Raw genomic sequence first — 27,999 nt, 5'->3', positions numbered from 1 at the left:
CCCCCTTGCAGATGGTGGCAGCTGCCCTACTACTGGTTTGGAATAAAACTTTATGACCTGGTGGCAGGAAGCCAGTGCCTGAAAAGCAGTTATGTCCTCAGCAAGTCCAGAGCCTTGGAGCTCTTCCCAATGCTACGCAAAGATGATCTGGTTGGAGCCATTGTCTACTATGATGGTAGGTTGCCTTTCTCTGCTGACTTTCACTGGTCTCTGGTGGAAAGTGCATCTTTTCTACCTTCTTTTTAAGATCTAGAGGAAAGAAGAGGTTAGTTAGGTTCAAATTTTGTTGTGGTCTTTTTTGTGTGCTGTAACAAGAGCTGCTGGAGACAATAATTCAGGTTTCTTTTCTCATCCTCACAAGCTGTCCCTTCAGCTGTTTTAAGGGTTCCCAGGAGCACACAAGAAGAACAAAGTGTTTCTCATATCTAATGACACTTGTCTTAAGAGCACTGGAGCTTGGAATCTGTTTATAATCTAGTGAAGGTTTGGTTTTTTTTTTTATCTGATTAAACAAACAGTTTGGATGGATCCAAGATAGATGTAGCTACTCTGCTCCAGTGAGACCACAGCTGCAGTCCTGTGTCCAGTTCTGGGCTCCCTCAGTTCAAGAGAGACAGAAATACTGGAGAGTGTCCAATGGAGGCTACAAAGATGTTATGTGGCCAGCAGGACAAGGAAGGTTCTCCTCCCCCTCTATTCTGCTCCAGTGAGGCCACGTTTGGAATGCTATGTCTATTTCTGGGCTCCTCACAAGAGAGAAAAGGAACTACTGAACATAGTTCACTGGAGGCTACAAAAAAAAGAGTCTAGTGGAAGGGGAGTTGGAACTAAATGATCTTTGAGGTCCCTTCCAACCCAACCCATTCTGTGAATCTTTGAGGTCCCTTCTAACCCAACACATTCTATGATTCTGTGAATCATTGAGGTCCCTTCCAACCCAACACAACCCATTCTATGAATCTTTGAGGTCCCTTCCAACCCAACCCATTCTATGATTCTGTGAATCATTGAGGTCCTTTCCAACCCAAACCAACCCATTCTATGAATCTTTGAGGTCCTACCAGCCCAAACCAATCCATTCTATGAATCTTTGAGGTCCTACCAACCCAAACCAATCCATTCTATGAATCTTTGAGGTCCTACCAACTCAAACCAATCCATTCTATGAATCTTTGAGGTCCTACCAGCCCAAACCAATCCATTCTATGAATCTTTGAGGTCCTACCAACTCAAACCAATCCATTCTATGAATCTTTGAGGTCCTACCAACTCATTCTATGAATCTTTGAGGTCGCTTCTAAGCCAATCCCTGTTCTATGATTCTATAATTTTTTGAGTTCCTTTCCAGTCCAACCCATTCCATGATTCTCTGTCAGTTATGGCTGGGTGATAGCCTTCTCCCTCAGCCTTGGAGCAATCAGGAAGGCTGCTGGTTGTGTTTGGTACTCATGGATCAAACCAATGGTGTGTCAAACCATCCATTATTCATGGCCATGTTGTGTTCTGAACCGTTGCTGTGCTCATCTTAATTACATTTTGTAAATTGTTTGTACAGGGGGAATAAAAAAAAAAAAAAAAAAAAAGGCAAACCAGGCCCATTATAAATGTTGGAAGCACCAGCAAGAGCACATCAGAGCTTTCCCAGAGGCTATTCTTGCTCTGTCTCAGCATCGGGAAGCTGCAGCATATGTTGGATGTTAGCCTGGGTGTACACAACGTGTCCTATTTATTCAAGGTTTGCTTTGAAGCTACAACTCACAAGTTTGTTTCTTAGGGGTAGATGTCAGACTTCATTTAGCATTTCCTTGCCATTAGGATTCTCCTGAATAGCAAAAAAAAAAAAAAGGCAACATTTTGGGGGAAGAACGTGGCTGCTATCTGAGCAGTGATCTGTCACTTCCACTTATGTAGCTGAAGGAAAAGTGGAGGAGAGGCAGTGGGGTGGAGGAGCTGGGTCGAGCTCTCAGGATCGTGGGCAGAAGGGTTTTAAAGCATTTTAAATGGAAGAATTCATCTCCACTTTTATATATCATTAATAGTGATATATACAATATATAGAATATAATATCCAGCTATATCTTACACTGTATGAGAATAAAATGGAGTATGATAGAATGGAGTGGAATGGAGAGAATGGAATAGAATAGAGTGAGAGGAGAAGAGAGGAGAGGCGAGGAGAGGAGAGGAGAGTGGAGAGGAGAGGAGAGAGGCGAGGAGCGCGGCGCGTCCGAGCGCTGCGGGCAGGCGATGAGTCGGCGGAGTGGCGAGGAGAGGCTCCTGTGCTTGGCTCCGGCGCTGCGCCGGCGCGTGTCGCGGTCGCTGCTCGCGGAGCGGAGCTTAGTAGCTGCTAGCGCGTTCTCCGTCCCGCTCCACTCGCTGCCTGGTGCCGCCGCGCGTCGCTCCTGTTTCCACGTCGCGTCGCCGGTCCCGCCCCTCGCCTCGCCGTTACCCCGTCATCCCTGCCGTGGCCCCGTCCACGCGCGCCGCCCTCTCCGCCCGCCTCCTCGCCGCGCCTCGCCTGCGCCGTCCGCCTCTCCTCTCGACGCGCCGCGCCGTCGCCTCGCCGTGTCCCCTGTCGCTCGTCTGCCTTGCCCCGCCTCGCCACTCGCGTCCGTGCCCCGTGCGCGCCACACGCGCCGGTCCCCGGCTCCCACTCCTCGCCGTGGCCCCAGCGCCTGTCCGCCGCCACTCGTGCTCTCCGTTCCATGTGCCCTGGCCATCTCCAGTGCCTGGCCATTCGGCCATTGCGTCCAACTCCACCCGCTCCATCTCTCTCCACACCACACCCCAATCACACAACACCAATACCACACTACTCCACCCCACCCCACGCAACGCCCAGGTCACGCCTAGCGTACGACGGTCCCCCTCCAAAACACTAACATTAAGCGGCCCTGCGCCCCGCAGTATCACGACCCGGTGTATCCCTGTCCCATGTGATCGGGAGGATGTGCACACTCTATGCTTCAACCCGGTCCCAACTCCCCCCCCGCCCCACTATGAAAGATCTAGAAAATATATGTTAAAAACAAGAAAAACAAGGATTGGTCTCCATGATCTTAAAGTCTTTTTCCAACCTTATTCTCTAATTCTATGAAAAAAACATGAAAGCAGGGATCCAACGGGCCAGCAAATTTCAGTTTCAAGCCTTTAAGCAATTCCAAGTTCTTTTTTTAGAAGCATTATTTTTTTTCCATCTCTAGGTGCTCACAGACTTGGGTTTTCTTAACATATTTTGCCTGGCAAGATGAGCCTTTGGGTATGTTCAAAAAAAAAAAAAAAAAAAAAGATGTTCTGGAATCAAGCCTGAATTTTAAGATTGGAGGTTGTTGACCCCACTTTTTGAATTTGCTGCTATTTCCTGCAAGCAGGAATTAGCAGCTACAACTTCTGTGCCTGTGGAGTAGCTGTGATTCTGTGGTGACTGTCATGCCACAGCCTGATATTTAGCTTGCTCTACAATTTTCCAGTGCACTTGGCAGGGCTGTAAGAATTGTTCTTTATTTTTGGCATTTGGGATTCCTTTTTTTTTTCTTTTTTTTAATGTATTTATTCCCTCCTGAAATATTTGAATCTGGAGCTTATTCAAAGGTAGAAGAAGCTGCAAGAATTGTTCTTTATTTTTGGCATCTTCAGGACTTTTTCATATGTATGCACTCCTGAAATATTTAAATCTGGAGCTTAGTTAAGGGTAGAAGAAACTGTAAGAGTTGTTCTTTGGTTTTGACATCTTCAGGACTTTTTTATATTCATTCTCTCCTGAAGTATTTGAATGTGGATCTTAATTAAAGGTAGAAGGAACTGTAAGAATTGTTCTTTAATTTTGGCATCTTCAGGACTTTTTTTGTATTCATTCTCTTCTAAAATATTTGAATTTGGATCTTAGTTAAAGGTAGAAGAAACTGTAAGGATTGGTCTTTACTTTTGGCATCTTCAGAACTTTTTCATATGTATTCTCTCCTGAAATATTTGAATTTGGATCTTAGCTAAAGGTAGAAGAAACTGTAAGAATTGGTCTTTAATTTTGGCATCTTCAGGACTTTTTTATATTCATTCTCTCCTGAAATATTTGAATTTGGATCTTAGTTAAAGGTAGAAGAAACTGTAAGAATTGTTCTTTGGTTTTGGCATCTTCAGGACTTCTTTATATTCATTCTCTCCTGAAATATTTGAATCTGGATCTTAGTTAAAGGTAGAAGAAACTGTAAGAATTGGTCTTTAATTTTGGCATCTTCAGGACTTTTTTTGTGTATCTTCTGCTGCAATACTTCAATCTGGAGCTTATTTAAAAGTAGAAAAAAAAAATTTCTTTATTTTTGGCAATTTTTGGGGATTTTTTTTTAACGCATTCCCTCCTGAAATATTTTGACTCTGAAGCTTATTTAAAAGTAGAAGTTGTTGTAAGAATTGTTCTCTATTTTTGGCATCCTCAGGATTTTTCTTTTCTCTTTATTTCTTCCTGAAATAGTTGAATGTGGACATTATTTAAAAGTAGAAGACATTGTAGTAACTATTCTTTATTTTTGACCTTTTTTTTTGTGTATGCTTTTCCTTCTGAAACACTTTACTCTGGATCTTATTTAAAAGTAGAAGAAGTTGTAGGAATTGTTCTTTATTTTTGGCATCTTCAGGACTTTTTTGTATGTATCTTCTCCTGCAATACTTTAATCTAGAGCTTATTTAAAAGCAGAAAAAACTTGTAATAAATTTTCTTTATTTTTGGCTTTTTTAATTTTATTTGAATGTATTCACTCCTGAAATATATTAACCTGGACCTCATTTAAAAGAAGAAGTTGTAAGAATTATTCTTTATTTTTATCATTTTTGGATTTTGATTTTTTTTTTTTCTTTTCACATGTCTCCTCTCCTTAAAATATTTTAACCTGGAGCTTATTTAAAAGTAGATTATAAGGGTTTTTTTCTTGATTTTTGGCATTCTCAGGATTTTTCTTTTTTATTCCCTGCTGAAATATTTTAATCTGGACCTTATTTAAAGGTAGAAGAAGCTGTGGCAGAGGATTTAGCTTTGCTTGTTTACAGCAGCCCCCCTGAGAAATCCTTCCCAGGCACACACCCAGACACACAAAAATCAATGCAAAAGAGTAGGGCATTCATTAAGCTGTCAAAAAAATGGAATAAATGCTTTTTTTAAAAAAATTATTATTTATTTAGGCTCTTGTAGCTCTTTTTCCTTCTATTTGTGTGTGTCCTGAATGATGAAATGGTAGAGCTTTGCAATGTGGAATTGAGAAATGGATATTTTGGGGTTCTTGAGTGGTATTGCCCTATTTCAGACTTATTTTTTTTTTCCTTTCCCTGGGTCTAATAACTCTTTGAGTTTGTGAGTGCTCAAAAAATGAGTAGATGTGGCACTTGGAGACATGCTGTAGTGGTCATGGAGGTGTCGGGCAGAAGGTGTTGGACTTGATAATCTTAGAGGTCTTTTCCGACCTTAATGATTTTGTGATTCTAAGCAGAGGTTCCAGAGGTGAAGCACCCAGCTAACCATATTTCTTGGTTCTTCAGAGCTGAAGCTAGATGAGAAGAAGCCTTGCAGGCAGACTAAGTGTAGGTAGAACCTGGTCAATACTCTGTCTTCTCCATACCCCATTGCTCTTAAGCACACTTTGTCCCATGTCCAGTATAAAGGAGCTGGAGGTGGAATCCTGAGGAAGAGGCTGCTCAGGGAGGTGGTGGGAGTCATCATCCCTGGAGGTGTTCAAGAAACCTGTGGATATGGCACTTTGGGACATGATATCATGGCCATGATGGTGTTGGGTTGATGGTTGGACTGGATGATCTTGGAGGTGTTTTCCAACCCAAACAATTCTATGATTCTTTGACAGCCGGGAGGGATCACAAAGGTGTGGTACCAACAGCTGCCTCTGGTGGGATGTGTGGACAATGAGGTACAGCCCCAAGCTGAACCTGGAGGAGGGATGTAGAATCATAGAGAATTGTTTGGGTTGGAAAAGCCCTTAAGATCATGGAATCCAACCATCAGCCCAACACCACCATGGCCATTAAACCATGTCCCAGAGTGCTATGGCCACACAGTTCTTGAACACCTCCAGGGACGGTGACTCCACCACCTCCCTGAGCAACCTATTTCCTGGGTGGCATCAGGAGAAACACCAATGGGGCTGTGTTCTAAACACTGCTCCCCACTCCCCTCACCAACCCCTGTGGGTCCCTCTTATTTGGCAGAGCTTCTCGGTATGCAGCAGCCAGCATTGCAGCTGCCTCCACGCTCCGGAGCTCTTTGCTCCTTTTCAGAAGGGATCAAATCAATACCCCCCTCGAATGGCTGGTGTCTTTAACCCAGTTTTGCTTCTGTCAGAGGGTGCAGCCTCACAGGGTGTCCCCCCCTCAACCAGGAGCAAGCCCTTTGCTCCCAACCAAAGGGCCATCGCCGCCACGTTGCCGTCGCCATCGCCCCGGGCGTCCCTCCCGAAAGCAGTGGCTGATAACTGCATCTCCTGCTGTACCTGTAACAATTTAATTGTGTGAGTCAGCCCAGTCAAGCATCCCCAGCTCATGACTGGGAGACATGAAATTCATTGTCATTATTGTCCCTGTCATTTTGGATCATTATATCCCGCCGCAGAATTTTCCTCACTCCAGTGCTTTTCTTACCTCCAGGAAGCAAGGGATTATGGCTGAGGTTGGGGTGGGGGCAGGACTGTGAACTCCATTTACCTCAGGGGAGCCACAGATGAAATTGGCTTTGCTCTCTGACGTGCTGGATCCCTCTGTTTGTCCGTGGTGGGTTGGAGATGATGAATATTCCAGCCAATTCCACCGCCTCGCGCTTGGCTGTTTCTTTAATGCTCCTCTAAGCAAAGGGAAGGGGAGATGGGGGGGGGAGGTTTGCTCCTCTAAAGCAAAGGATGAGGGTTTTTTTGTGTCCCTTAAGAAGTGAACAGGGAATAACCCTTCAGATGGTGTTTCAGAAGGTTATTTCTTAGCAAAAAAAAAAACCTCAAACCCAGCTTTATTTGCAGATTGGGACACAAACATCTGAGTGGTCCTCTGCGGGTTGTGGTGGGCACCAGGAGGCCTCCGCCAGAGCATGGAACTCTGCTGTCGTTTACAGCCCTGTCTTGATGGGCACTTAATGGCCACTCATTAGTTTATATCTGGTTGGAGATTAGAACAGTTTCTTTGCTGCAAGAGAGGTCAGGCTCTGGAACAGGCTGCCCAGGGAGGTGGTGGAGTCTCCATCCCTGGAGGTGTTTGAGAACTGTGTGGCCATGGCACTTGGGGCCATGATTTAATGGCCATGGTGCTGTTGGGTTGATGGTTTGGACTCAGTGATCTTAGAGGTCTCTTCGAACCCAAACAATTCCATTAATCTGTGAATCTACACAGCTCCATACTGGAGCTATGATTCTGTGTGTGCTGAAGGAAACACACATTATGGGATGGCTCTACTTCTGCCAGCTCCTTCCCTTATGGTGGCAGCTGGTCCTCTATTGTTTTGGCATACAGAGCCTGAGCAACTCCCATCCCTGGGATGGGTTGCAGAGGTTCTCATGGATAGACACAGCAAGGCCAGCAGGACCAGGGCAGGGATTGTCCCCATGGACTGGGCACCAGTTAAGCCACACCTTGAATACTGATTTCACTTTTGGGCCCCTCACTCCAAGAAGGACATTAAGGGCAGGAGAGAGTCCAGAGAGGGGCAATAAAGCTGGTGAAGGGTCTGGAGAACAGGGCTGGTGAGGAGTAGCTGAGGGAACTGGAGTTGTTCAGCCTGGAGAAAAGGAGGCTGAAGGGAGACCTTCTGGCTCTCTACAACTCCCTCAAAGGTAGTTTGAGCTAGGTTGAGGTTGGCCTCTTCTTCCCAGCAACAAGCGACAGGACAAGAGGAAATGGCCTCCAGTTGCACCAGGTTGGACATGAGGAACAATTTTTAACCCAGAAGGACTGTCAAGTCCTGGCCCAGGCTGTCCAGGGCAGTGGTGGAGTTCCCACCCCTGGAGGGGTTTCAGAGCCATGGAGATGTGGTGCTGAGGGCCATGGTTTGGTGGTGGCCTGGCAGTGCTGGGTTAACAGTTGGACTCAAGTGATTTTAAATGTCTCTCCCAACCCAAACCGTTCTATAATCTTCCTCACCATGCTCCTCCTCTCACATCAGCCAAGTTCACCTTGCCCAGCACCTCCTGACCTGTGTCTGCAGCCATGCATGTGCTGGGTTTCTCTAGGTTCAGGGGAGAACTCTCAGAAAGCTGCTGCTGGACTTGTGGATGGATGGGGTTGGATCCCTCTGTCAGCAGCAGCCCTGCCTGCTCCCTTCCTGGCATTCCTTGGTGAATGTGGTCAGCTCCAGCTGGCACCCAAATGCCCATCCTGACTATTTGCAGCATGCCACATCCCCATCCTCCATCTCTCCTGGGAGATTTAGACTGGACTTTAGAAAGAAATTCTTTCCAGCGAGGGTGGTGAGACACTGGAGCAGGTTGCCCTGACACAAGGAAGCTTTGGATGCCTTCTCCCTGGAGGTGTTCAAGGCCAGGTTGGATGAGACCTTCAGCAACCTGGTCTAGTGGAAGGTGTCCCTGCCCGTGGCAGGGGGGTTGGAACTGGATGAGATCTTTAAGGTCCCTTCCAACCCAAACCATTCCATGATTCTGTGAATCACATTCCACAGCTGATCCCCAGTGGGTCACACACAGTGAAGGTCAGCATCCAACCTGCAGAAGACAACCTGCCAGAGCTGCCACATCAATCACTACTTCATTTAGGCTTAAAAAACCCAAAACCCAAAAAAAGAAAAACCAAAAACCAACCAACCAACCAACCAAACCAAAAAAAAAAAGGGAAACTGCTGCAGTGTGGAGAGCAAAGTTTGCCCCCATTCCAAGCTGTTGGGAGGAGCAGTCAGGTCGGATGCGGCGCGGGCCCGCGGTAAGCTGTGTTGACACCACCACGCTCCTCTCTGGCTTGGTGGCATGGCCCTGACAGTTGTTCAGGGTGACAGTTGAGCCTGGCTTCCATAAAGTGACAGTGACAATGCTCAGTCCCATTTTAACACCATGCTGTTCCTCCTGCTGACATGGCAATATGACTGTGGTGACAACTTGAAGGCTGAGACGAAAGGAGCAGGAGACAAGGTCCTGCGAATCAGCAGCACCCAGCAGGGAGCCCAAATTTGGTCCCTCCTGAGGTACCTGGAGGTTGTGGCTTGGGTTTGGGTTCTGATAGCTTAGTTTATGTACCAGTTTTAGCTTCTGTGCTAAAGACATTAGCAAAAAAATGCCTTCCTGGTGAGGGTTCTCAGGCACTGGAACAGGCTGCCCAGGGAGGTGGTGGAGTCACCATCTCTGGAGATGTTCAAGAAACATGGATGTGGTGCTAATGGATGTGGTTTAGTCATAGTGACTTAGTAGTAGTGGTGGGATTGTGAGGAATTGGACTTGATCTCAAAAGTCTCTTCCAGCCTCAGTAGTTCTATGATTCTGTAAGAATCAGTGGTGATGCTGTAACTGCAGTGTCCTGCTCTCAGCCAGACCACAACTGATTCTGGTCAGAAATTTGACTTCCCAGCTCAGTCTCTGCTCAGGGAGGCACTTTCTGAGGGTATTCTTCAAAAATCCATGAAATGTGGAGTCTTTGTTTAAATTTTGAGACTCCTGAGGGAGCAGGGGGGTGACAGGGCTGCTATCAAAGACACCATCAGTGGGATTCAAAATCAAGGGGATGCTTGTGACTGAATGTGAGGGTCTCTCAGACACTTGATGCCAGATCCTGGAGTAGGGCTGAAAGTCTGCTCTGTGCCCAACCTGAGGACTTGTGGTGCTCTTGAACTGCCTTCTGGGCAGCCTGGCTTGTTCACTCCCAAATGGCTCCTGGTTTGAAATAATATTTGGAGAGCACTGACTGAGCAGAAATGGAGAACCTTGAGCCCCTTAGATCTGAAAGCTTTCTTGGTTTCAGTAGAGTTATGGTGATGTATATCCCTCCAGATCTGAAGTGAGATAGCAGAAGTAAAGACATGTCCTGGTCTAAGCTAGACCAGAGAATCAGAGAATTGTTCTGGTTGGAAAAGACCTCCAAAGTCATTGAGTCCAACCATCTAAACTAGTCCAACCACAACCAGTTCTGGTGAGGGCTGAGACTTCCCAGGTCTCTCTTGGCTCAGTGAGGCACTTGCTGAAGTTCAGGGCAGGGTGGCACAGCCAGGGGCTGCTTCTAGCAGGGAGAAGCTGATGGGGAGAGGTCCTGCCAAGGGCTGGCTGCAGAAAGGCTCTGCCTGAGCCTTGCTCCTCTGCACACCAAGGGCACTGCCACAGCTGTGCCACACCTTGGGGGGCAGCAAGGCAGAGGTGGCAGCTGTGGGGAGGAGCAGCCAGGACAGGGGAGCCTCCAGTGCCCAACAGGGGATTGCAGCCCATGGAGGGCATCTTCAGGAGCAAGCTGAGGGATGCCCAGGGCCAAGCCTCTTCTTCCCTGGCTGGTGTCCCAGCAGGACTCTGTCCCTTCTGCCTTCCATCCTCATCCCTGTGTTCCTCAATCCACTTCCAGAATCCAGCTCCTGAATCCATTTCCCATCTGCTGCTGAGTCCAGGCTGGGACTTGCCCAGTGCCTGTCCCCAGCATCAGTGGTGCCAATGGTGCCCTCATTGCCATCAGGGGTGGGTTCCATGTTGGTTTGTGTCTCTCTGTCTCTCTTCCATGGCATTGTTCTTCTTTCCATCCCAGCTGGTTGAGTTTCTTTCCCAGCCCATCAGCCTCTCTCCCTTCTTCTGCTTCTCTTCCCTTTGGGAAGTCAGAAGGTTCCCTGGAGAGCCTCTGGCACTCCTCTGGTGGCCAGCCCAGCCCTGACCATTGGCAGTAGGCTTCATTGGACATTCTCAGATTCTTGTGAGTTTTAATTATTTAATTTTATGTTAAAACCTTTGATGGGCTTCCTGTCTCTTGCTTCTGTTCCTCCTTTGTTTATAACTCAGCACTGAGTTGCACTGGGTCACACTCTGATTTCCTGACCTTCACCCTGATCCTGTTTGGTCTGACCCAGTTTGCTTGGTCACAGGCTCCTCCAGTCCTTTAATCTTCCATTATGAAGATAATCTTGACTTTAAAGTCTCTAAGCTTGGCTTCTAAATGAGCAGTTCTGTTGCCCCTGCCTGGTGTGGTCTCTGCAGCTCTCAAGCCCTGAGTGTTAGGATGTCCTTGGTAAATGGACTTTAGTTCTTCCAGACCCTTGAAAAGCAGAACCCAGAAGTCAGGTGCTGCTGATCACCATTTCCATCACTCACAAGATTGGAGAGGTTTATTTCTTCTTTATTCTTCCCTTCCTATTACAGCTTCTGCAGAGTAAGGGGTGAAGATACCTACAGTTTAGGGCAGACCATAAAGAGCTGAAGTAGGTGGGGGGTGAGGGTTTTTTTTTCCCAGTGCATATCTTTAAGAGGTGTCTCATCCTTCCAGCCTGGTTGGGCTGTATTTCAGCAGCAGAGAAGAGACACTGGGCACAGAATTCAGGTGTATTGAAGTCTAAAGAGCCTGGTGAGATGTGGCTGTGGTGTTGGGTGTAGGTGTGACTGAGCTGGATTAACTGGCTCAGAAGGCTCTTCCCTCCAAAGCTGTCCAAGAGGGTGTGCATGCTACCTGCCCTAGAAAGTCCATTTTCAGTGAGCTTTGGACTGAAGCATTGCGTGGTTTAGAGAGCAAGGAGCATTTCACATCGGAGGGCATCAGTGAGGACTCATGACTCACAGGGTCGAATTTCATCATAGAATCATAGAATTGTTCTGTTTGGATAAGACCTCCAAGATCACTGAGTACAGCTGTTAACCCAACACCACCATGGCCATGAAACCATGTCCCAAAGTGCCATGTCCACACAGTTCTTGAACACCTCCGGGGATGGTGACTCCACCACCTCCCTGGGCAGCCTGTTCCAGTGCCTGACCACTCTTGCAGCTAAGAAATTGTTCCTCATCTCCAACATAAACCTCCCCTGGTGCAATTTCAGGTAATTTCCTCTTGTTCTATCACCTAATAGTAGGGAGAAGAGACCAACCCCCATGTCACTCCAACCTCCTTTCAGGGAGTTGTAGAGAGAAGTGAGGTCTCCCCTCAGCCTCCTTTTCTCCAGTTCCCTCAGTCACTTCTCACCAGCCCTGTTCTCCAGACTCTTCACCAGCTTCATTGCCCTTCTCTGGACCAGCTCCAGCCCCTCAACATCCTTTCTGGAGTGAGGGCCCCAAAACTGAAAACCCAGGATTGGAGGTGTGACCTCACCAGTGCAGAGAACTTGCCCAGTTCTTTCCCAGAGAAGCCTGGTAGAGTTTTGAGTCACTCCAGCTGATTCATGATACCTAAACTTGGCCATGACTACTTTCCATCTGCACAGCAGATGTTGAGTTCCTGCCTTAATGCTTGTAATAAAGCTGCTCAGGCTAATTAAGCACTTAGTTAGGAATCAGAGGCTGTGGGCAGCCCTGGTAACTGGGTTCTGGAGCGTGCTGTCTAATTATCGCTCATCAGCCTCAATTTGGGGCGGTTTTGGCAGGGTTTGTGTACACACAGCGAGCAAACCTTCCCTCACATGGAGCTGCCTGGTTTCATGCCTCACTTTGCTTCACTGCCTGCATGGAATCATCTAGCACAGGGCTGGGGTAGGAGTGGAACGCAGAGCCACAGAAATAGACTCCTGAGAGAGCTTGGAGCAATTACTGCTTTGAGAGTCAGAGAGCCACAGAATGGGTTGGGTTGGAAAAGACCTGCAAGGTCATCCAGTTCAGCCATTCTCTAACCCTACCCTGGCTGAATTTAAGCCAGGGCCCTCAGCACCACATTTCACAGAATCACAGAAATATTCAGGTTGGAAAAGACCCTCAGGATCACCAAGTCCAACCCAGAACCCTACTCTGCAAGGTTCAACCCAAGGACCACATCCAAACCACCTTTGAACACATCCAGGGTTGGTGACTCAACCACCTCCCTGGGCAGCACATTCCAATCCCTGACCACTCTTGCTGGAAAATTTTTTTCCTACTGTCCAGTCTAAACCTACCCAGTTGCAGCTTGAGGCCATTCCCTCTTCTATCACTCATTGCCTGTGAAAAAATGTTTCCTACTGTGCAGTCTAAACCTACCCATTTCTGGATTCAACCACCTCCCTGGGCAACCTGTTCCAGTGTTTTGAGAACCCTTTCAGTGAAGAAGTTCTTTCTCATGTCCAACCTAGAGCTCCTTTGGTGCAACTTGAGGCCATTTCTTCTTGTCTTGTCGTTCCAACCCCCACCTGACTCCATCCTCCTTTCAGGTGGCTGTAGAGAGCAATGAGGTCTCCTCTCAGCCTTCTTTTCTCCAGGCTGAACAACCCCAGCTCCCTCAGCTGCTCCTCACCAGACCTGTTTTCCAGACCCTTCACCAGCTTTGCTGCCCTTCTCTGAACCTGCTGCAGTCCCTCAGTATCCTTCTTGGAGTGAGGGACCCAAAACTGAACTCAGTATTCGAAGTGTAGCTTCACCATTGCCGAGTTCAGCACCACAATCCCTGCCCTGGTCCTGCTGGCCACACCGTTGCTGATCCAGGCCAGGATGCTTGTGGCCTTCTTGGCTACCTGGGCTCACCTTCAGGCACTGTCAACCAACACCCCCCAGCTCCTTTTCCACCAGGCAGTTTCCAGCCAACTGGAATGCCCCAACCTGGAACGTTCATGGGGTTGTTAAGAGGTGGTGCTCTCTGGTGTTGTTAGAGGGGTAAGAGTCAAGCAAGAGATGAATTTGCAAGTATTTATTTGACCTCTTTCCCCTGAGCTTTTGAAAGGAGAACCAAAAAAAAAACCCCAAAACCTTCTGGTCTGTGTGGGGATCTCAAATGGTGAACAGCCCATGGGCTGAGCTGTCTCATTCCCATATTTCTTTTAATGCCTTCATCCATTGCAGAGGAGCCTGGTAGGTGGTTCCCTGGAAGGATTTGTTCTCTCAAGAAAGTTCATTAAGGCTGTCAGATAGCTTCTTGCATGGCTCATTTCCAGCTCCCCATTAAACTTGACCTCCACAGTAGTAACTGGATGAGGCTAATCAGAAAGGGCTATAAATTGAGGGGGGGTGGAGGTGGGTTCCATGTCTGTCACAGGGACCAACCTGCTTTTTAAAGCAAGAAGTTTGCAACCCTACAGGCTGCAGTTCTGCTGTTGCAGGGTGAGCCAGAGGGGTTGGGGTGATGCCTGCAGGGCTTTCTTAGGTGGCTCTGTGGCAAGAGACCAGTGTGTTGGTGTTGGTTCTTGGCATAAAGAGGTTAAGAGGAACACCAGTGACCATCTTAACGTTTGAAGAGCTTCCAGCTTCTTTTAAAAAAGGTCACTGGTGACTATGTACTCTTTATCTTCAACTTTGCATGAAGAAAATTGTGCCCAGCATGTCGAGGGAGGTTCTCCTCTCCCTCTACTCTGCCCTAGTCAGGCCACATCCAGAGTACTGGGTCAAATTCTGGCCTCCCCACTTCAAGAGAGAGAGGGAACTACTGGAGAGAGTCCAGTAGAGGCCACAAAGATGCTGAGGGGCCTGGAGCATCTCTGTGAGGACTAAAGACTGAGAGCCCTGGGGCTGTTGAGCCTGGAGAAGGCAGCCTCAGAGGGGTTCTGATTAATGCTCAGGAAGAGCTAAAGGACCTGTGGGGGGCAAGAGGCTGGGGCCAGACTCTTGTCAGTGGTGCCCAGGGACAGGACAAGGGGCAATGGGCACAAGCTGGGATCCAGGAGGTTCCACCTGAAGACAAGCAGAAACTTTTTTGTTGTGAGGGTGCTGGAGGCCTGGAGCAGGCTGCCCAGAGAGGTTGTGGAGTCTCCTTCTCTGGAGAGCTTCCAAAGCCACCTGGCCATTGTGATCCTGGGCAGGCTGCTGTAGGTGCCCCTGCTTTAGCAGGGGGGTTGGACTGGGTGATCTCCAGAGGTCCCTTCCAAGCCCCACCACACTGGGATTGTGTGAAGTGAAGAGAGTTGCAGAGGAGCAAGCAGGACCTGGTACTAAATCCATGGGTACCCGTGTGGTCCAGAAGATGCTAGAAGGAGCAGAGTGCCTCCTGAAGAGTGTGATTGTCACACAGTGAATCAGTCAGAGCCACACCTCTGCAGTCTGTGGGCCAAAGCTGGCCACGGCTCAGCTGAGACAGAAATAAACCCAACGTACGCGCGGTGCAGCCTGTGGGAGGCTTCCTCCAGTGCCAACGGAAGCATTGTCTGCTCCTCTTGCAGAGATACAACATTTGCTGCTGAGGAGTGAAAATAGAAGTTTCCTAAATTACACCCCAGGGGGAAAAAAAAGGAAAAAAAAGAAAGGAAAGGAAAGAAATTATAAACTAAATGGCATCACTCTTGGGCTCAACAGGATGTAGGACACACTTAGAGAAGATGTCTTGAAGCACTGCATGTCTTCAGCAGCAGCCTTCGAAGAAGAATGGAGTTTTAGGAGGGTTTGGTGTTAATTTGGTGACAGCAGTGAGGCCAAGGAGGGTGACTACCCTTAGTAAAAATTAAAGTCTCCCTTTGTTGTTACTGTGACGCAGCAGCGATTGAAGGGATCATAGGATCATGGAATCATAGAATTGTATGGGTTGGAAAAGACCTCTAAGATCATTGAGTCCTACCATCAACCTGACACCCCCATGGCCATTAAGCCATGTCCCAAAGGTGGATGATGTCCCAAGGATGGATGGTTCTGGAGAACAGGTTGTGTGCGGAGCAGCTGAGGGACTTGGGGTTGTTCAGGCTGCAGAAAAGGAGGCTGAGGGGAGACCTTCTGGCTCTCTGCAAGTCTCTGGAAAGAAGTTGGAGCCAGGTTGGTCTTCTGTCCCTAGTGACAAGTGATTAGCAGACAAGAGGAAACAGCCTCCAGTTGCACCGTGGCAGGTTTAGATTGGATATTAGAAGAAACTTCATCCCTGAAAGGCTTCTCAAAGACTGGAACAGGCTGCCCAGGGGGATGATTGATGTCTCTCAGCACCACATCTCTGAGGCTTCTAAACACCTCCAGGGATGGGGATTCAGCCATCTCCTGGGGAAGCCTGTTCCAATGTTTGAAAAGCCTTCTAGAGAAGAAGTTTTTTCTCATGTTCAACCTAAAGCTCCTTTGGTGCCACTTCAGGCCATTTCCTCTTGCCCTGTCACTTGTTTCTTGGGAGAAGAGAGCTGGCTCAAGTCTCTTTTCAGGGAGTTGTAGAGAGCCAGAAGGTCTCCTCTCAGCCTCCTCTTTTCCAGAGCAGACTCATTTGTGTCAGTTACCACCTTATGCAATGTTGATGAAAACAAAGCGATGGAGGTTCAGAAAGTAACTGAAGAAACCTTCTTAGTCTTGAGGTTCTTCTGTAATAAGTGAATAAATGTCACCCAGGTACAGCATGGTTTCATTCATACATAGATGGGTTTGTGGGTCATGTGTCTGTTTTGTGCTTGGATTCTTTTTGGTCAACTCCAACACTTGCAGAGTCAACTCAACACTGGTTTGGTTTTGCTTTTTGGGATTCTATCCTCTGGGTCAGGAAATCTCCGAAGATTGGAAAGGGGGCTTGGAAAGCCCCACAACAAAGGTGTCTTCAAAGCACTGAGCTTCTGAACACCTTGAGCTTTGGGCCAGAGGAACATGTGGCACTGGTTAGGCCACACCTTGAGTACTGTGTTCAGTTCTGGGCCCCTCAGTTTAGGAAAGATGTTGAATTGCTGGAGCGTGTCCAGAGAAGGGCAATGAGGCTGGGGAGAGGCCTTGAGCACTAGCCCTATGAGGAGAGGCTGAGGGAGCTGGGACTGTTTAGCCTGGAGAAGAGGAGGCTCAGGGGAGACCTCATTGCTGTCTACAACTACCTGAAGGGAGGTTGTAGCCAGCGGGGGTTGGTCTCTTCTCCCAGGCAACCAGCACCAGAACAAGAGGACACAGTCTCAAGCTGTGCCAGGGGAGGTTTAGGCTGGAGGTGAGGAGAAAGTTCATCACAGAGAGAGTGGTTGGCCATTGGAATGTGCTGCCCAGGGAGGTGGTGGAGTCACCATCCCTGGAGGTGTTCAAGAGGGGATTGGACGTGGCACTTGGTGCCATGGTTTAGATAGTCATGAGGTTTAGGGTGACAGGTTGGACTCGATGATCTTTGAGGTCTCTTCCAACCTTCTTGATTCTTCATCTTGATCTTGATCTTGATCCTTCCCTGGAGTACTTTCAAGCTGTCAGCTTTGGGCCAAAGGATCATTTCCTGGAGTACTTTGGAACCTGTGTTGTGTCCTGCTCCACGTGGAAGGAGCTGCAGTGATGCAAGAGGTTGCTGTTCTTTGTCTTTTCTCTGTCTGGTGCTACATGAGCTGTACTTTCTCCCACCCCGCCTTGAAGTGTTGAAGTTTGAGCTGAACCTCTTGAGGTCATTTTACAAGGGCTTGTAGTGATAGGACAAGAGGGAATGGATTGAAGCTTGAGGATGGTAGATTTAGATGTTAGAGGTATAGCTGGCTTCCAGGAGCAGATGTACAAAGAGTCCTCTGCCTTTGAGGTCTGCCTTTGAGATGTTCTAAAGTTATATGCATGAAATTGCTCATTGATGATGAAAGTGTTCACTGTTCTTTTCGTCCTGGCTGGACTGATGGACAGGCAGAAGGACTCTAAAATGCCCACTTGTTTGGAGAAGAGAAGGCTCTGCAGGGAGACCTCTTAGAGCAGCTCTTCAGTACCTGAAGGGTGCTACAAGAAAGCTGGGGAGAGACTTTTGACAAGGGCTTCTAGTGATAGGATGAGAGGGAATAGTTTTGAGCTGGAAAAGAGGAGATTTAGACTGGAGATTAGGAAGAAATTCTTTACAGTGAGGGTAGTGAGACACTGGAACAGGTAGCTCAGGGAAGCTGTGGATGACCCCTCCCTGAAGGTGTTTAAGTCCAAGTTGGATGAGGCCTTGAGCAACCTGGTCTAGTGGGAAGTGTCCCTGGCCATGGCAGGGAGGTTGGAACTAGATGATCTTCAAGGTCCCTTCCAACCCAAACCATTCTAGGATTCTGTGATTTCATGGAATCATGGAATGGTTTGGGTTAGAAGGGTTTGATCCTCCCCCTGCCATGGCAGCAGCACCCATGGCCATGCATGCATCCACTGGTTTGCCTTTCCTGTCTGACAAGGGGCTGGTTTAGTCTGGTTCATGCTGGGTGATGGAGCATCCCCAACTTCTCCTGATACCTTGCTCAGATGGTTTGCTGTTCTTCTCTGCAGTTCATCCTGGGCATTGTTTGCTGGGCTGAGCTGGAGTTAGTTTGGTTCTTCATTGGTGCTTTATCATGTTGCTGGCTCCATGCACCTCGCAGAAGTTTTTGCTTTGTCTTTTTTCCTGCCGCCTGAAGACTGATTGCACTGCATCATCTGGCTGTGTGAGGAGGAGAAGTTTGGGAAGGGGAGGTGGCACCTTTGAGGCCATTGATCCCACCTTCAGAATGTTGCCCTTTTAGCTGGGAACAGATGATTTGCACGGTGTTTCGGGACAGCGCGGGCAGAATCCGAAGGACCAAACTTTACATAAACCATTTGTAGCGAGGGCTGGGAATGCTGGCAGCATAAATCAACCACACTATCTATTACCAATTTATCACCTGATCAGTCTTAGCTTGGATAGAAGTGGCCCCAAACTGGTGGGGCAGAGGAACCATACCTCAGGAAGCTGTAACCCTCTGGTGAATTAATTATTCAGGACACACAGAGCCTGGCCCCTTCAATGTATAGTAATTCTTCCCAGCCAGCAGCCAGGACTTTCCTTTCAGTGGCAATAATAAATAGGAAAAGTCTCAGGTGAAGCCAGCATTTCAAAGTAATTAATCATCTCCCCCTCCCCATCCCTCTGCCTCCCTCTTGGTTTGCTTTAACGAGGGAATTTCGGTAATAAATCTTTAATGATACACGTTAAGAATCCTTCATTAATTCCTGTCTGCTTATTGCTCTCTCTCGCTCTCTTTTTTTTTTTTTGGGATGGTTTTATGGTGTGGGTTGGGTGTTGAAAAAGCAGTTGTAGGGAGCTGAGAGTGTGGCACAGTCTCTGGGAGGTTGTTCTTTGGATGCCGAGTACTGATGAGAATTATTGGTGGATGCTGGTTGGGTTTCATATATTCCCAGAATGGTTTGGGTTGGAAAGGACCTTGAAGATTCACAGATTGATAGAATAGTTTGGGTTGGAAAGGACCTTGAAGATTCATAGATTGATAGAATGGTTTGGGTTGGAAAGGACCTTGAAGATTCGTGGATTGATAGAATGGTTTGAGTTGGAAGGAACCCTAAAGATCATTTAGTTTCAAAGCCCCTTTCATAGGCAGGGACACCTCCCACCAGACCAGGTTGCTGAAGGCCTCGTCCAACCTGACTTTGAACACCTCCAGGGAAGGAACATCCACAACCTCCCTGGGCAACCTGTTCCAGTGTCTCACCACCCTCACTGGAAAGAATTTCTTCCTAGTCTCCAGTCTCAATCTCCCCTCTTCCAGCTCAAAACCATCACCCCTCGTCCTGTCACTACAAGCCCTTGTCAAAAGTCTTTCCCCAGCTCTCCTGTAGCCTTTTTCAGGCTGCTCTAAGGTCTTCCTGGAGCTTTCTCTTCTCCAGGCTGAACAGCCCCAACTCTCTCAGCCTGTCCCCATAGGGGGGATGCGCTCCAGTCCTCTTCTCATCTTTGTGGCCTCCTCTGAACCCTCTCCACTAGCTCCATGTCCTTCTCATGCTGGGGGCACCAGAACTGTTGGACATGGAGCAGTCCATGTGCTGTTGGGAACTGTTGATGGGTGCCGGTTGGGCTACCAAAGGAATCCTTAGAGGGGCAGGATCACAGCGCAGGGCAAGCAAAGCGAATGGTTTCCGTGCTGCTCAGCTGGAGGTGCAGCAGTCCCAGCAGAGGCGTGGGGAGGCAGCGGGCGGCGGCGCGGCTTGGGCTGGCGCCGAGGGAGGCCCGGGCGGGGAGCTCCGCCGGGGCTGTATCTTTAAATCCCGCCGGTGAGGCGCGGGCAGCCATCAGGGCCTATGCGATGTGACAGGGACAGCTGTGACAGATCGCTTCTGACACACTTCCATACCGCGAGTGCGTGGCTGGGGGTGACTGGTGTCCTTCCCCCGCCGTGCCCGGCCCCGCTGCAGGACAGCACAACGACGCGCGGATGAACCTCGCCATCGCCCTCACCGCTGCCAGGTACGGCGCTGCCATGGCCAATTACGCTGAAGTGCTGCGCCTGCTGAAGGGCCGGGACCCGGCCAGCGGCAAGGAGCGTGTCTGCGGGGTGCGCTGCAGGGACGTCCTCACAGGTGGGTGCCCTCCGGCCACCTGCTCGCCGGCCCCCCGCGCCCTCCTGCCCGCCTTCACCGCCCGAGCCGCCCTCGGGGCGGCACTCCGCGGCCACATCCCCCTGCGCCCCCAACTCCCACCGCCTCGCACCCCTCTCTCCCTGCACCTCTGGCTCCCATCCCCTTGCACAAATATCCCCTTGCATCAACATCCCCTTGCACCAACATCCCCTTGCACCAATATCCCCTTGCACCAATATCCCCTTGCACCAACATCCCCCTGCACCCCCAACTCTCACCGCCTTGCACCCCTCTCTCCCTGCACCTCTGGCTCCCATCCCCTTGCACCAACATCCCCCTGCACCCCCAACTCTCACTGCCTCGCACCCCTCTCTGCCTGCACCTCTGGCTCCCAGCCCTTTGCACCAATATCCCCTTGCGCCAACATTCCCCTCTGCCCCCAGCTTCCACCATCTCTCACCCCTCTCTCCCTGCACCTCTGGCTCCCATCCTCTTGCACCAATATCCCCTTGCACCCATCACCTTGCACCCCCAGCTGCTCCTGCTCCCCCAGCTCCCTCGCTTTGCACCCCACTCACCTTGCACACCATCACCCTGCACCCTAATCCACCTGCACACCCAACTCCCACCACCTCGCACCCCTCTCTCCCTGCACCTCTAGCTTCCATTCCCTTGCACCCCCCTCTCCCTCCACCCCTCTCTCCCTCCACCCCCATCCTGCTGCACCCTGCACCCCCAGTGTCATGGGGTGGTACCAGGGCTTTGTCACTGGGTGGTGAGCAGCAGCAGAGCCCTTTGCTGAGGAGCTCAGGCTCTGCTGATGAAGCAGAGGAGAGCCAGGGAAGGTGGAGCAGGAATCTGCTGTTTGTAAATCTCAGTGAAAGGACAGAGGAGCCAGCTGCCCCATGCAGCAGCTTGCCATTGGTGTCACTCAGCTTCAGCTCCTGCCAGGTTCTTCACCCCCAGTGTTTTAGCTGGCAGGCTGAGCTCCGTATCCAGCCCCCCCATACAGCACCCATCCCAGTTACCAGTCTGCAGGTTGAGACTGGGAGCTCTCCTCCTATAGAGGAAGATCTCAGCTGAGCTCCTCCTGCTGCCTCTGCAGACAAATCATAGAACTGTTTGGGTTGAAGAAGCCCTCTGTGATCAAGTCCCTTCCAACCCCTAACGTCCTATGATCAAATCATGTCCCAGAGTGCCATGTCCACACCTTTCTTGAACACCTCCAGGGATGGTGGGCAGGTGAGGGGAGGTTTCACCCCAAAACACCTTCTTCCCAGGCTGGTGTTAAGATGAGATCTTAATTCAGCATCCAAAGCCTGTCCCAGCTGCTGGGCACCACCAGCCACGGTGCAGCAGGCTTGAGCCCTTAGACGGATGAATCGCAGCGAGCTGGGGAACAAATGGTGGTGGTGGGGGGTGTGATTGATGCTGTTTGCTTTCACAGGGCAGGAGTTTGATGTCAGAGCCAAGTGTGTTATCAATGCTACCGGACCCTTCACAGACTCAGTGCGCAAAATGGATGATCAGCAGGTCCCCAACATCTGTCAGCCCAGCGCCGGCGTGCACATTGTGATGCCTGGGTACTACAGGTAATGGTGTTGCACAGCCCCAGCCTGCCCCAGCCACCCCTGCTGCTGCTGCTGCCTGCAATAAAGCAGCTGGCAGACACCTGCCTGAGCTTCTGGAGGGGGTCCAGTGCAGGATTTGGTTAACTTTGGAGTGCGTCAAGGGAAGTGTGGCCAGCAGGTCAAAGGAGGTTCTCCGTCCCCTCTACTCTGCCCTGGTGAGGTGACACCTGGAATATTGTGTCCAGTTCTGGGCTCCATAGTTCAAGAAACAGGGATCTACTGGAGAGAGTCCAATGGAGGCTATGAGGATGATGAAGGGACTCAAATCACACAGAATCAACCAGGTTGGAAGAGACCTCCAAGATCATCAAGTCCAACCAATCACCCAACCCTATCTAATCAACCACTAAGTGCCTCATCCAGTCTCTTCTTAAACACCTCCAGGGACATCAAACCCACCACCTCCCTGGGCAGCCCATTCCAATGGCTCATCTGTCTTTCTGGGAAGAACTTCTTTCTAAGGTCAAGCCTAAACTTCCCCCTGCACAGCTTGAGACTGTGTCCTCTTGTTCTGTTGCTGGTTGCCTGGGAGAAGAGACCAACCCCCACCTGGCTACAACCTCCCTTCAGGTAGTTGTAGAGAGCAGTAAGGTCTTCCCTGAGCCTCCTCTTCTCCAAGCTAAACACTCCCAGCTCCCTCAACCTCTCCTCACAGGGCTGTGCTCCAGACCCCTCCCCAGCTTTGTTGCCCTTCTCTGGACATGTTCCAGCATCTCAACATCTTTCTTGAACTGAGGAGCCCAGACCTGGACACAGCACTCAAGGTGTGGCCTAACCAGTGCTTAGTACAGGGCAGAATGACTTCCCTGCTCCTGCTGGCCACACTATTCCTGAGCCAGGCCAGGATGCCATTGGCTTTCTTGGCCACCTGGGCACACTGCTGGCTCCTGTTCAGCCTACTGAAACTGTCTGATGAAGAAAGGCTGGGATGAGGGTTGGACTGGATGATCTTTGAAGTCTCTTCCAACCACATGTATTCTGTAATTCTGTGACCTGAGGCTGTTTAGTCTGGAGAAGACTGAGAGGGATCTTATTAATGTCTGTAAATATCTGAAGGGTGAGTGCCAAGATGAAGGTGCCAGTCTCCATCCAGGTGTGCCCACTGTCATGACAAGAGGCAGTGGGCACAAACTGGAACCCAGGAGGTTCCATCTGAAGATGAGGAGAAATATGTTTGTTGTGAGGGTGCTGGAGCCCTGGAGCAGGCTGCCCAGAGAGGTTGTGGACTCTCTTTCTCTGGAGAGCTTCCAAATCCTGCTGGCCATTATGATGCTGGACAAGCTGCTGTGAGTGCCTCTGCTTTGGCAGGGGAGTTGAACTGGATGATCTCCAGAGGTTCCTTCCAACCCCTACCATGCTGGGATTGTGTGATTTGAGGGGTGGTTAAAGAAGATTCTGATACCCCTTAGAACAACTTCACCCATTCAGGAGAGACTGAAGTCTTCCAGTTGTTAGTTGAAGCTCACCAAGGCAGAACTTGGTGAGCAGGTGGTTCTGCCACTCTGCTCTGCTCAGGATTCTTGATTCTATGATCTAGAAGTATGTATTGTTGACTTGAGAGCCCTGCAGCAAACCCAGGGTAAGTTCTAAAGCTTTGGCTCAAACTCCAAGCAGATGAGGGCTGTAATTGATTCTTTAATAACTAATACTTTTAATTGGGAATGTGGAGAATTCTTGTTCTCCTTGTTCCCCTCTGCATGCCAGCACGTATGTGGGCACTGCTTTCCCTGTAAAACACTCTCTGCCCACATGCTGCCTCCACAGAGCAGCCAAGCAGCTGAAACCATCCTGGATTTCCTTCAAGTGGGACAGCTGAAACCAAGGAGCTGGCTGCTGCACTGAAAATGCTTGTGGTGCTTAATCTGAGCTGTACCAGGGCTTCTCCTGGTGCCAAGGAGTTCTCCTCACCACAGGAACGGGGCTGTTTCTCTGTGTCTACTTATCTTCTGCTCAGTGTTCCATAGAATCTGAGAATGGTTGAAAGAGGCCTCTGGAGATCATCCAGTCCAACACCCCTGCCAAAGCAGGATCACCTAGGGCAGGTGGGCCTTGAAAGTTTGCAGAAAAGGAGACTCCACAACCTCTCTGGGCCCCCTGTTTAGGGCTCCAACACCCTTATGTTAAAGAAGTTTCTCCTCACGTTGAGGTGGAATTTCCTGTGCTCCAGTTTGTGTCCATTGCCCCTTGTCCTACCACAGAACACCACTGAAAAGAGACTGGCACCTTCCTCTTGCCCCCTACCCTTCGGATATTTATAGATATTCATAAAATCTCTTCTCAGTCTTCTCTTGTCCAGGCTAAACAGCCCCAGGTCTCTCACTCTGTCCTCATACTCCAGTCCCTTCATCATGCTTGTAGCCTCCTTTGGACTCTCTCCAGCAGGTCCTTGTCCCTCTTGAAGTAGAGAGCCCAGAACTAGACACAACACTCCAGATGTGGTCTCAGCAGGGCAGAGCAGAGCAAGAGGAGAACCTCCCTTGACCTGCTGGCCATGCTTTCCTTCATGTACCCCAAAATGCGGGGTAGAATTTTGACTCATACTCAGATACCAGGCAAAGGGTTTGAGATATGAACACAGTGAATATTTTGTAAAACTAATGTTAGCCTTCTGCATTCGTCTCCCAGGGGTTTCTCACTCATTTGTGTTCTTCATTAATAGTCCCAGAGTTCCTCCTCTCATTAATTCTATTTTTAGCTCACTCATGTCTGTTCTGGTGGCTGCAGTAAGGCTCTTGCACTCCCTATTGTCTGAGGGCATCACCTGCTGATACGAGAGAGGGCTCTGGCTGCCTTTGTGCAGACAGGCTTCCAGCCTGAAGTGTGTCCTCCCTGGGGTGTGTCCTCCCTTCTGTCACATTTCAGGTGTTTTCCCTCATGTTTTGAATTTTCCCCTCTGCCCTGCATTCCAGCATCTGGGAAATGTGTTTCTTGAACCCAAGTTCTGCTCTGTGGAAAGTCACCTCTTTGTGACTGCCTTCCAAGGAATCACTAAATGCTTTGAGTTGGGAGGAACCTCAAAAATCATCTAGTTCCAACCCCCTGCCATGGCCAGAGGCATCTCAGATTCATAGATTCATAGATTCATAGATTCATAGAATGGTTTGGGTTGGAAGGGACCTCAAAGATCATTTACTTCCGACCCCTTGCCATGGACAGGGACACCTCACACTAGATCAGGTTGCTCCAGGACCCATCCAACCTGCCTTTGAACAGGCTTGGAGCCTCCACAACTTCTCTGGACAACCTGTTCCATTGCCTCACCACCCTCATAGGGAAGAATTTCTTCTTAATGGCACACCTCAATCCAGCCTCTTCCAGTTTGAAGCCATCGCCCTTCATCCTGTCACTCCATGCCATTGTGGAAAGTCCCTCTCCAGCTCTCCTGGAGCCCAAATCAAACACTGGAAAGCTGCTCTAAGGTCTCCATGGAGCCTTCCTTGGGCTGAGCAATCCCAACTCTCTCAGCCTTTGTAGTGCTTTGCTCAAAACTTCTTCAGTTAGAGATTCTCCAGGTACCTGTGTCAAATGCCATATTCAATGTCCATGAGTGAACCACTTGGTGACCTCAAGAGTTCTAACCTGGCCTTTAGTTAAACCTTCTTATCTAGGTCAGTGTTGATAGCTTCTTCCATCCTGTGTAGGCTTCAGTCACCTCTTTTACAGATTCCCTCCTGATCTCTTGTGTGTTCCACAGATACTGTCCCATTTCCCTGCCCTGCCCTGTGGAGAAGGAAGCTTGGTCAACAGTAGACATGCTCCAAACACATTCAATTGATGTCAGTCAACTCTGGGGTGCTTCTTTTGGGAAGGAAACACCTTATTGTGCCTGGGTTTGGGAGGGCTACTCAGTTATTTATATCAGATGGAACAAACACAGCAATAGGAGATGAAGATGGGAAGAGTTTCCCAGGATAGCTGGTAGTCATTAATTCAGCAAACTAATTGGCATATGGAGAATGTTTGTCCTTCCTTGTCATCTGCTGTGCAGTTGGAAACACTTCAGTCCATAGGTGGTGTGCTGGAACTTAGAAGCATAGAATCATAGAATTGTTGCTGTGGAAAAGCCCTCTAAGGTCTTTGGGTCTAACCATCAACCTAACACCACCATGGCCATTAAACCATGTCCCCAAGTGCCCTGTCCACACCTTTCTTGAACACCTCCAGGGATGGGGACTCCACCACCTCTCTGGGCAGCCTCTTCCAATGCCTGACCACTCTTGCAGCAAACAAATGGTTCCTCATGTGCAACCTAATCCTCTTCTACCACAACTTGAGAACATTTCCCCTTGTCCTATCACTTGCTACTTGGGACAAGAGGACAACCCCCACCTGGATCCAACCTCTTTTCAAGGAGTTGTAGAGAGCCAGAAGGTCTCCCCTCAGCTTCCTCTTCTCCAGGCTGAACAAGCTCAGTTCCCTCAGCTGCTCCTCACCAGTCCTGTTCTCCAGACCCTATACCAGCTACATTGCCCTTCTCTGGACCTACTCCAACACCTCAATGTCCTTCTTGGAGTGTTCAGCCTCCTTCTCTTCAGACTAAAACTTAGTTTAAATCTTTATTTCTCTTCCTTATTTTTTTCACACTTCTTACAAAATCACACTTTAAAAAAAAAAGAAACACAAAAAATCATCCTTTTGAGGAAACAACTGAGGTTTAGTGCCTGTTCTGGTGGGGTTTATTAAACCTCAGCTTCCCTGTCTCTAAATCAATAGCCTTTTCATTTTCAAAAGTAATCATTTGTCTGACGTGGTTTACCTTCCACCAACCTGTGTTGACTCCCCCTATTAAATTGTCCTCCTCCAACTGTAGGCTTAAGCTGTCTATAAATGTCACCTGAAGAATGTTCTGATATACATGCTCCATAGGAAATTCTCAGCTCCTCTTCCAGCCTGCCCAGACATTGCAAACTTACCTTCAGCAGTCAGTTTAGACTGCCCCAAAATTCAATATTCACAGATTCACAGAATGCAGCAGGTTGGAAGGGGACCCTCACTCAAAGCTCATCTTGTCCAGTCCTCCTGTAGTCAGCAGGGTCAACTCCAACTAGATCAGGTTACTCAGGGCCACATCAGGTCTGATCTTGAATGTCTCTAGGGATGGGACCTCCACCACATCTCTGGGCAACCTCTTCCACTGTTCCACCACCCTCAGTACGAAGAACTTCCTCCTAACGTCCAACCTGAATCTACCCTGCTCCAGTTTCAAACCACTGCCCCTTGTCCATCACCACAGCCTCTTTTAAACAGTCCCTCCACAGCCTTCCTGTAGGCCCCCTTCAGATATTGAAATGTAGCTCTAAGCTCTCCCTGAAGCCTTCTGTTCTCCAGGCTGAACAACCCCAACTCTCTCAGCCTGTTCCCACAGGGGAGGTGCTCCAGCCCTCTGATCATTTTTGTGGCCTTCTCTAGACCAGCTCCATCAGGTCCATGTTCTTCTTCTCTTGGGGTCCCCATAGCTGGGCAGAGTACTCCAGAGCAGAGTAGAGGAGCAGAATCACCTCTCTTGATCTGCCAGCTATATGCAGTGGTTCAGCTTCTGGCTCCCTGCAGTAGGTCATTCATGGCCAAGCAGCTTTTTGTCTATCTTCAGCTTATTGTAGAAGTTTGAGCCTGTTGAATTATTCCCTTCTGATGGTCTTTGGTACCACCTAAACATGTACCTCCTGCCCTCCTTCCATATCCTTCCTCTATCCCCCTTCTCCCTGAAGGCAGCTAAATCACAGTCTCACACAGTATCAGAGGTTGGAAGGGACGTCTAGAGATCATCAGCTCCAACCCCCCTGCCAGAGCAGCATCACTTAGGGGAGTCTGCACAGGAATGCATCCAGGTGGGGTTGGAAAGGCTCCAGAGAAGGAGACTCCACAACCCCCCTGGGCAGCCTGTTCCAGGGCTCTGTCACTCTCCCTGTAAAGAAGTTTCTCCTCATGCTGAGCTGAAATCTTCTCTGTTCAAGTTTGAACCCATTGGTCCTTGTCCTATCACTGTGTACCATCCAAAAGAGCCTGGCCCCCTCCCCTTGACACCCACCCCTCAGCTATTGAGAGACATTGATCAGATCCCCTCTCAGGCTTCTCTTCTCCAGACTAAACAGCCCCAGGGCTCTCAGTGTCTC

General features: G+C 49.2%; 1 protein-coding gene across 1 annotated transcript in view; it reads left to right on the top strand.

The window, feature by feature from the left end:
• Positions 1–27,999, top strand: part of GPD2 (glycerol-3-phosphate dehydrogenase 2) — a 53,426-nt gene that overhangs the window by 9,453 nt on the left and 15,974 nt on the right. Inside the window, exons 5-7 of the mRNA XM_054381107.1 lie at positions 12–175; positions 20,091–20,255; positions 21,703–21,847. Coding sequence (XP_054237082.1) covers positions 12–175; positions 20,091–20,255; positions 21,703–21,847 — 474 coding nt within the window. The remainder of the gene's footprint in view (positions 1–11; positions 176–20,090; positions 20,256–21,702; positions 21,848–27,999) is intronic.

The sequence above is a fragment of the Indicator indicator genome, chromosome 5 (genome assembly GCF_027791375.1).
Source record: "Indicator indicator isolate 239-I01 chromosome 5, UM_Iind_1.1, whole genome shotgun sequence".
Classification (NCBI taxonomy): domain Eukaryota; kingdom Metazoa; phylum Chordata; class Aves; order Piciformes; family Indicatoridae; genus Indicator; species Indicator indicator.
The sequence above is the reverse complement of the archived record's forward strand: the minus strand, read 5'-3'. Positions and strand labels throughout refer to the sequence as shown.